The sequence below is a fragment of the Aplysia californica genome, unplaced genomic scaffold (assembly GCF_000002075.1).
Source record: "Aplysia californica isolate F4 #8 unplaced genomic scaffold, AplCal3.0 scaffold00316, whole genome shotgun sequence".
Taxonomy (NCBI): domain Eukaryota; kingdom Metazoa; phylum Mollusca; class Gastropoda; order Aplysiida; family Aplysiidae; genus Aplysia; species Aplysia californica.
The window spans coordinates 384,412-394,854 of record NW_004797586.1 but is presented as its reverse complement, the minus strand read 5'-3'; the positions used below and the strand labels follow the sequence as shown (position 1 = coordinate 394,854).

Genomic DNA, 10,443 nt, shown 5'->3' with positions numbered 1-10,443 from the left:
CTCCATGTATGACTCACTCATACCTGTGCAAACAAAATGAAATCACTGATTAAATCACCCCTCTCCCCCCCCCCTCCCCCCGAAAAAAACACCCAATATGTCTCGCTGACACTTTTGCTAGAGAAACAAGAGTAACTGAGATCTATGTCAACCAAAATAGGGGGAAATCACAAGTGACTGAAGGGCCATATCGGTGCGCTATAGTATACACCAGGCACACGCCGTGGCGAGGTGATAAGGAACATCAAAGAAATGGCTACAGCCCCGCAGAACGTCCAGTGGAATTTTCCATCACGGATGTATTTTTCCACTTCGTCCAGTCTCACTGTAGACAAAACGCATAGGTGTGCAAGTTTACCTTACAAGGTGATGCAGAGTCCGTAAAATTTGTATAAAAGCTGCGAATTTTGCTTGAGAAAGTATTCGGACATTTGGCGCTGAATAAAGGTAATACTTTGTACTTCTCTCTCAAGAAGTGGCAATGATTCTTTATGATAAGACCAAAGATAGAAAATGACTCCCGGATAGGTGCAAAATAATTCACACTCAGTGAATTACTCTTTTTTTACTCATCAATCAAAATGCATTGACTCAACCGTACTCGATTGAAAAAGCATGCATAATATAGCTCTTTTGGTTTTATGTAAAATAAATGAGTGAAAATCGCATGCTTCAGATTTTGCGATGTCCAGGTATATCTATAGTCTGTTTCAATCAAATTTAGCTTTGCCATTTCTAGGATCTTGTCCACTCTTTCCCTCTATCTATCTATCTATCTATCTATCTATCTATCTATCTATCTATCTATCTATCTATCATGCGAAAGTAGTGTATAGCGTGTGGCAGCCATTCCGTCCAGCATCAGCGACGAGATAGCTCTCATCCCCTGGCCTTCAAAGCATGGATCGGAGACCCTCCTCACCAGTACCCCGACAACAAGCTTCAACCTGCCTACGAAACACAAAGCTTGTACTGTCGTACTCACCGGCTTAATACAACAGGAAGAGAGAAGATGAAGACTGCCAAATCAAGCCCACACCGTAATCCGCGTCGAAACGTCGGAATTCGGATATACCAAAAAAGGACCCATTACGATGCGATATAACTCAAGAAACTTGGATTTACGACGCTACCAATAACCCCACTCCATACCTGAAGAGAGATGGACGTCTCTATGCTAGTGCCTCCCTTCCTACACGGGACCTCAAAGTACTACTCAACAAAACATAAATTGCATTGCTGACCACAACAACGGCGAGAGGCATAGCTTGAAGCGTGGATTACCAACCTATTATTCCCCCTTTTGCCTTCTTTATCCGCACGTAAGGATGACCATGTTGTAATGTAGCCTATGTGCTATCAGCACGCAGCGGTGGCGACGATGTCACAGTGATAACGTGATAGATCATCAATGGACGTTCCGATGTCGTCTGGCATTCCGTAAGATCCAAGGCTACCTTGCAAAGGAAGGACAGCTCACTACGTGTTGTGATATGGATTGTTAACGTGCCTAGAAATTCCTTTCAATTCCGACAACATTACTGTCCTAAGCATGTGTTCAGCTCTTCAGTCCGTGGATAACTTCACTAGCCTATGCTTTAAAAAAATGCGCAACAGGGGATTGGAAACTGCAGTCTCTAGCCCCTACTTACTCTTTGGCGATTACGCCTTCAAATCAGATTTAGGTTAAATCTAACAGTATTGTGTCCACTGTATTTTCACTCACTCCGCTCTCTCTCTCTCTCTCTCTCTCTCTCTCTCTCTCTCTCTCTCTCTCTCTCTCTCTCTCTCTCTCTCTCTCTCTCTCTCTCTCTCTCTCTCTCTCTCTCTCTATATATATATATATATATTATATATATATATATATATGTATATATATATATATATATAATATATATATATTTCTATCTATCTATGTATCGCTAACTCTTTCTCTCTCTCTTTCTTCACTCTGGAGGAGTCCAGGTCTTGAGATCAGTATCTATCGTCACTATTTTCATGACGTAGTGCATACTCTCGCCACCGTTATCTCTCGCCCATTCTTACTCTGGGTTGTCAATCCCTTTGTCTGTTTCTGTCTGTCTTATCTCTCTGATGCGAGGCATGTATCTGACACTTTTGTCTGAAGTCTTACCATTGTGATAAAGCGCATCATTTTTTTTTTCACAGACATGTCCTGCACTGCCTGTTCTGCTATACTCTCCCCTCTCCCTTTCTTTCTAGCTTTCTACCTCCCCCCCCCCCTCTCTCTCTCGCTCTCTCGCTCTCTCTCTCTCTCTGTCTCTCTCTTTCTCTCTGTCTCTCTCTTTCTCTCTCTCTTTATATATATATATATATATATATATATATATATATATATATCTGTATGTGTGTGTATGTGTGTGAGTGTGTATGTGTGTGTGTGTGTGTGTGTGTGTGTGTGTGTGTGTGTGTGTGTGTGTGTGTGTGTGTGTGTGTGTGTGTGTGTGTGTGCTCTTGTTTCTCTATTTCCCTATCAAAATCATCTGAGGATTAGACAAGGAATCTTTTTCAAGGAACCATGGCCTTCAATCACGCAGAAGTAGATCTTCACTATCTAGTCCAGCTGCTTAACTGCTGATAATGGTCAAATCAGGAGGTTACCGGTCGTGAACTTTTGCACTTCTACTTGCAGCATAAACAAAGGCTGAGTTCGAGTCAGCGGGGCAAGATCAATTGATTTATTAATACCCTATATGATTTTGACCGCAAATAAAACAACTGAGGGAATCCAAACAGAAACAATGCGTGTCGTATTTTGACTTCAGCTCTTTTATGTCTCAATAAGAATGTTTATGTAACTTCAGTTCGTTGTCTGTTGGTCAAAGGGTTGCTGAACATAAGTTTACAAGAAATACCTAGAAATTTTGATAAGTTGTTTTTAGATGAGTCGTCTCTGGTCTTCTTATAAAGCAAATTGACTTCAGAACAAATACAGACGCCACACTTCAGAAACCACCATGGTAAGCTTTTCAATGATCATAAGTTAGCTTCATTCTATAATTTTGTAGTCATACATGTCATTGAGAAAGAAACCACACAATGGGGACCAGAAGAGTCATTGGTATTTATTCAATGTCTTCATGGTTTCATATTTTGGATTTTTTCAGTTGTCTATTCCACGATGTTCTCCAAGTCTGCTGTCCAGCGCTGTGCGCTCTCACTTCTCCGTCAAAGCAAAGCCCAGAAGGCTGCTGTTGGCGTGACGAGATGTTTGTCCGTCTCACAAGCCAGATGCTCCGAGTCCAAGCCCAGCAAGGAAGAGTCCTTCGCTGCCATCCAAGCCCATCTCAAGAAAGGCATTGGTTCAACAGGAACTGTTAAGCTGTACGACGATATCGGCAAGAACTATGAAGTAGTAAGTACCTGATAGGGATGTGTACATACAACTTTGTCTTTCAGAATTTGACATACAAAATACAAACTTTTGAAACCAACTCTTGAATAAATCTTCCGAATAAACGTCAGCACTGCTGCTAAAAAAGCCAGAGATCGAAATTTGGTGAGAAAATTTTTTAAATAAAAACCAGCACAGTGTGGTTTGTACGTTGAAAGTATCATTCAGAGCTCTATACCTCGGCTCTCGTTCGTTTCAATACCATGTCATTCCTTACCAATCTCTTCTTGAGGTTCTGAGAAAGAAAACACCAACTTTATGATAACTTTTCACAGCTCTTTGCGACCCTGGTCTTGAAATTCTAAATAAACCCAGGCCTTGTCAAATGCAGGGAATAATCTCTTATCACCTCGATCCATCTTCCAGTACATGGGCACCCTCGAGTTCAGCGCCCCTACACATCTTGGCAAGATCGTGTCTCGTTTGTCAGGGTCAAACAAGGACATCAGCATCATCGACATTGGCGCGGGCTCTGGTCTTGGCGGTGTTGCGGTAAGTGGACATTTTTGTTGATGAGCCAAATGGCCAAAGGCTACTCATACCATTGTGACGGAAGGGAGCTTTTTCAAGAGGAAGCATTTAGCTTGATGCAGAACTGATTTTATCAGTCCTTACGACAGATGGGTTTTTAAAAGAAAGAACAAATATATTAGTTTGGTTATCGGCACCACCAGAAAGGACATTGTACCCTCAGGAAAAATGCGTTACCTATTATCTTTAGTTCACCCAACATGTTTGACTATCGGTAGAGAGAGTTTATGAGAATAAGTCGCTTGAGCCGAGTCCATGGCAACACCCTTGGGCCTGGATATATTGGGGGGGGGGGGGGTCACAATAGCATGTTGAGACAGATACTTCTAGATCTAGTTGTAAAGTCAAAGTGCGTTAAAATAACTGATGGTTGGTATTTCATGCAAATTGTCTGTTCCTTTTAAGTGTTTATTATTGCATTTCGACTCAAGTTTGGTTTCTTATTTTGATCATTACGTATGTTTCAACTGCTGCTTCGGTGTCTTTCGCCCGACAGCTGAACCAAAATGGCTTCAAGAACGTTGATGCTTGCGACGCCTCCCAAGGCCTGCTCGATGTTGCTAAAGAGAAGGGAGTCTACAACAAGTTCTACTGCCAATTCTTGGGTGACACAAAACTGCCCATCCCTGACCGTAAGTTTCTTGTAATTCAAATTCAACACAGAAGTTGTTTTATTGGGGATAGTGGGCAGGGCTTAAAAGTCATGTCCAGAGCCGATAGCACGTTAGAGTCAGTTATTTTTTTCCTTCTATTTGGCATATGAAGGACGCAGAATACAACTTGTCGTGCTCTGTTCGCCATGGGTGAGTGGAAATTTCCAACGCTGTGCAGTGTTAAAACGCAGTGATGCTGAAAAATTCGAATTTTGTATAACTGGGAATTATCAAATAACACTAGCACGCAACTCAGAGAATTAAATCTATAGATCAGGATTTAAATGATTTGATCCTCATACAGTGTATTGTTGTTGTTTTTTTTTACTGAAAATGATTGTTTGTGTTAATAGTTTTGCAGACAATGACATATCTTTGCAAACATTTTGACATTTTGTTTCAAAACGTTATACCAACTTACACCCTATAAAGTTCAATCTGTATTCAGTTTCAACGATGACGAAATATTTTCGATGATCAAAAAGTGGTACGTTTTTAAATACTGGCTGGCAAACATGATGTGTTCAATACACTGTATGAGAACGTTTTCTTTCATAAAGTCAGCTAGCGTGATGCGGTGTTAATCTGGTCTATTTATCTACTCTCACAGAGACCTACGACATGGCCACTATCTGTGCTGCTATGGGAGAAAACCACATCCCTAAGTCAGGCTTCGAAGACATCATCCGTATCGTCAAAAAAGGTGAGGTTTTTGCACTTCTCAAACTTCTCAGTTTCTCGGCAGAGCTCTTGATCTCTGAAGAGGGAGGAGGTGACCAGGAGCAAGAAGGGGCCGTGGTGAGAGCAAGGGATCATTGATATTTGGTGGCAAAACCGTGAAATCCTAGTCCAAGTGGAAACTATAATGTGGTACATGTAGGAGCTGACCATAGCAAATTACTCTGCATAATTTTTACTTCTACTGCTGTTCTTTTTCTTTGGTGTTATTAAACTAGCAACGTCGCAGTAAAAATTGCAACCTGCACCGCGTGTTGAAGAAAAACTACATGTAACCTCTTCACTGCTGTGCAGACATGATACGTATTCGGTTGTGGTCCCCAAAACTGGTCCAATAATGTTTTTCAAATATACCTATGGAGAAAGGTTTAGGAGGTGAACTACCGCGTGTGCACTTGCTTATTCTTATTTACGCTGAAAGCTACTATGTCTTTGTTTGAATCTCTCTTAGATTAACATTTTATCTTGACTGTACTAATGTAGAAATACGTCTCAGCAATGAAAGAGTTAAACAAATACATTGCCTGTTTCCTCAGGTGGTTACATCGTGAACGTATTCAGAGAGGAGGCTCAGCGTGTACCGTGGTACGAGGAGGGACTTGTGCCCTTCATGAAGAAACTAGAGGCTGATGGAGTCTGGAGGGAGGAAGTGAGGGAGATCTTCCCCGAGTTCTTGCCCGGTCTCGAGGGAATCATCCTTGTGCACAGAGTCTTGTAAACTCTCTGAGCGGCCTGGCACAGACACAAAGTGGAATTGATTGACGACTTTTGCTCACTCCCCCGATGCGTTCGGCACAGGCCTCTCATTAATTTTACCTGGCACAGACTCTCAAACGACGCCTTTGGCCAACGTGAATGAAGCTGGACATCAGCTAATCAGAGATATATGAACAGATTCTCAAATGTGCAATAGTTAGCTCTGATGATATAATATAAACTTTTTTTTCGCTAAAAGCGTCATGGTTGAAGTACTTGTATGATAGTCTGAGCCGGTACTTTGTAATTTGTCTTGTGTTGAACTGCTCATCTGGACACAATTACAGGATCTTAAATCAACGCCCTCTCCACATTCTCTGCCACTCGTCTTAATCAATATCCCGAGACCTTCTTTAGATTCTTAAAATATTAGCTTTTGTAAAGCTATTTCTTCCTTTTATGTACAGTGCTTATCCCCGAACCCCCCCCCTCCCCCTCCCGTCCCCAATCCCTTCCAGTTTTTCATTTTTTCTGTTCCCCCTCAAAAGTTCCCCGATCAGACTTTGTTTTTTTACCCTCATATTTTAATGAAGTTATGTCAGAACATGAACTAGAATGTTATTATCATAAACATAAATAATAACACTGTAGCAAATGACTGACATCTTACTGAACTCGCCCATTCATAAGACCCGCTCATGGTATACAATGCGTTCAATGCACCGAACACTTTCGCATTAATATCTCGTGATATCGATGATAGCCTGTTCGAAACCGTCTTCAGTGCTTTAAAGAAGTAAATAAAACATTTTTACTCTAGACTCACACAGTGGAAAGTTTTTGTCCCTGAGCTGAGGAAGGAGTGGGTTACCATGATTGCCTATGTCTCCTCCGGACCTAATATCTGGAGAAGAAGTAGGTCTACCATGTTGCCGGCTTTCTAAGCTATTCTATATATTTCCACTTACAAGCCCATGTTTGAAAGACATGTAGATTGATCTGGTTAAATTATTTAGTGGAGAAGCTATCGCCGTCATCACTAGACGTTTCAAGAAAGTTTGCATTGAACACATTGTACGAATTGAGCTAGCTACTGTAACAATTAATATCTACAAACGCGACGCCCAAAAGGCCTTACGACGGTCTGATGCTGGTTTGGCGCTTGATTTCCTAACAAAGAACTAATCTGCAAATAAAAAATTGTTTCTATTCTACAAATGAAATGTGAGTGTTTGCTTGATTGATTTATATATTAATTGATAGATTTACAAGATTTACGGAGTAAGTGATTGGATGGAGGATTGATTGATGGGTTGAAAAAATTGTTTTATTTGGTTGTGAGTAACAGGCTGGTTGTATGATTTTTAAAAATTATTTTTTGGGATCAGTAAAAGAGAAGAAAAGATATAAATATACAACCAAATGCAATACATTAGTTGTTTGGTGGGTTACTATTGTCTATTCTACCGATATATAGCAAGTCAAATAAGTGATATGTTAGTAATGTTACATTTATGAGTTTGGTGAGATATACGGACTAAAGGAAGAATTTGTTTAGAGCAGGTTAAGTACCTTAACACCCTTGCAAGGATGGAACCCAGAAACCCCCGCTGCGCCGTTCATGATAACCAAGGGTTTTTTTTAACTGACGGGACAAGGACATGCTTGATGATAAAGTGGGTTTTGGTTTTGGTGTTGTTTTCTATGGGTTCAGCACCCCTACAAACTAGAGTCTACAGACTTCAATAAAAGTTAAGGACCTCCTTGACAGACAACCCTGATTTTTTTTTTTATTTGAAAAAAGACCACCAAGGAATGTTTCAAATTTTTTGCTCTAAAAGTGTTAAAGGGTCACCAGTGATTACTGCAAGCTTCCCAAAGGGGCAAAACCACCACGTGCAGCACGGAAATCCTCGGTGAATTATAGCAAAATTTACTGTTTTTTATTGACTTGTGTGCGACACCACAGACATTCCACATTAAAAATGTCTGGTTCATGTCATAAACCGACGTACGGTCTCGAACTGTGCTCACTCTGTTGGCAATATAAGCCGCCGTTTACACAAAATCCAGTATCGCATCAATATGCAACGAGACGAAAGCTGAGAGGCTTTGGTCGTGCCAGAGCTATGGCATGGCTGCAGGATGGAGTTGGAGCCCGACAATTTGCCAGAAGACTTGCAGTGTCACACTCTGTCATTGTCCGCCTGAGGCAGCGCCACCAACCCACTGGGTCAGTCCAAGAACGCCCACGTGCAGGTCGACCCAAGAAGACCACTCAGAGTGTTTGCAAGTGGTTCTTAAACTCATGGTGAAGTCTGTATGTCAGATTACTTAAAAGGCGAGCCCTCTGATTTCGACATACGTCTCTGATAGGGTGGAGAGCCTGAAAAAGTCCCCGCTTTAAAGACCACCTGCTTTTAGATTTGAGCCTTAGAGCTGTTACATTAGAAGATCAGAGGTCTGAGACAGTTGTGTACAGCATCATAAATAACACCCAAGTCGCTACTTAACTGCTTTTCTTTTCTCTATCTTCTGTGTATCTCTCTGACTTGGTGTCCCGACGCACCAGACACGACCTACCTCGGTTTGAGAGCAAATCCGGCGGTGGTCTCAGTACTTTCGACTTGTCAAAATACTGGACGAAGAGAAACGGTTTTTTAAAGTAAAAAGAAAAAGGTCAAGATCCTGACCTCAGCTAGGCTTGAAACTTGATCTGTCGCTGGTTGAGTAGTTTTCGAGATGGCCACCCTTCCACGATAGATCTATGCCAAAGGCACAGGAAGTATACCAACTTTTCTGTTATTATAATGATACAAGAATTAAGTAAAGATAACTGATACAAACTGCAGCGCTGAATTGCAGTTGCCAAACAGATACAAGGGTTATACCAAATAAGTAGTGTTTTGTTATGTTCTGATCTTATATATCACGTCTATCTATCTATCTGTCTATCTATCTATCTATCTATCTATCTATCTATCTATCTATCTATCAATCCCTCCATCTCTCCATCCATCCGTCCATCCATCTATCTATCCATCTATCTATCCATCTATCTATGCATCCATTCATCTATCCATCTATCTATCCATCTATCGATCGGGAGCTGTAATTCATCGCTCGTGCGTTGCCTCTGACGATCGCCAGAGAGATTCTCTCTAACAACATCCTCATCTCCGGCGGGTCACCTGTAACGTTTGTTAACCGACGACCAACTTTCTTGAAGTACTGGGTCGTCAGGGGTCCGAGAGCGCCGGACGTTTCGACGTCCACTGGTACGGAGTGGTAGCTGTCGCTGAGGCGTGCATATTTCCTAATTTTGGATCTGTCGCTTATCAGAGAAGTAATCGAGGAGGCGAGAAAGATACAGACCTCCCTGACTACGCCTTCCTAGTGACATATTTTAATGAGTCTAGTAATATACTGTAAATTAAATCCACACAAGAACAGAAGTGACGTTGGCATCGTTTTGTTACTGGTGTTATTATTATTGTCGTCGCCATTACCATTGTCGTCGTCGCCATCGGCATTATTTGTGTGTCAGGCAACAGTAATGTAATATAATATACTTTTTGTGGGGGGGGGGGGGGGGGGGAATCAAGGTTTTGGCTTGTCGTTTATTAATTCAACCACAACTGGGTAGAATGCAAAACAATGCCCATGTATTTACTAGAGACTCTGGAACAGACTGATGGGAGCCAATCTCGCCCCCCCCCCCCCTCCACCACCACCACCAGGTTCACGTGGCCTGAGAACTTGTCAGGTGAATTGTATGAAGATGACTCACTCTTACTGATTCTTCCACCACCAGATAACAAAACGGCATTTTATTGTGATGAACAAACCCTTGAGGTTGACAGGCCTAGGACCAATAGAGTGTTGCTAAATTACGCGTCATATCGCATGTTTGCAAAGAGATGACTTAGAAAGTAGTAACAGACTGTCACTAAATTATACGTAATATAGTATGTTTGTAGAGAGATAGGTCAGGACGCTAAAGTACATTTATTATTTAAGGTAAAGATTTGCAGTGTAAAGTGTACGCTAAGGAATACGCATTCATGGTAAAGACGTAGGCCTATAGCCAAGGCGGAGATAATGGAAAATGGGTCAGTGTTTCAGAAAGCTTACGTGTTGTGACCTTTAGTACGGACGTTTAGCGTATCTTCCACCAACATTTTCAGTGAAAGATAGTGGGGCTAATTTTCCACACAAAAAACCCACAAAAAAAGAGAGAAGACTCCAAGTTGTTTCAGAACTGGGAAAGCTTAAAAGAATGCAAATCGTCGACAAGCTGTTAAAATGTACCAAACCCATATTATATCATTAAGTGATTGTTTTGGAGAAAGAGAAAAATACTTTTTCATTTTTATAAACTTTTGTACTTTTTAAAACTTAGAATTTGAA

General features: G+C 41.3%; 1 protein-coding gene across 1 annotated transcript; it reads left to right on the top strand.

Moving 5' to 3' along the window:
* The first annotated feature begins 3,142 nt into the window (after positions 1-3,142).
* Positions 3,143-6,055, top strand: LOC106012290. The gene is made up of 5 exons (XM_013084770.1): positions 3,143-3,376; positions 3,782-3,907; positions 4,443-4,578; positions 5,210-5,302; positions 5,874-6,055. The coding sequence occupies exons 1-5, from the start codon at positions 3,143-3,145 to the stop codon at positions 6,053-6,055; spliced, it is 771 nt and encodes a 256-aa protein (XP_012940224.1).
* Positions 6,056-10,443: the final 4,388 nt, after the last annotated feature.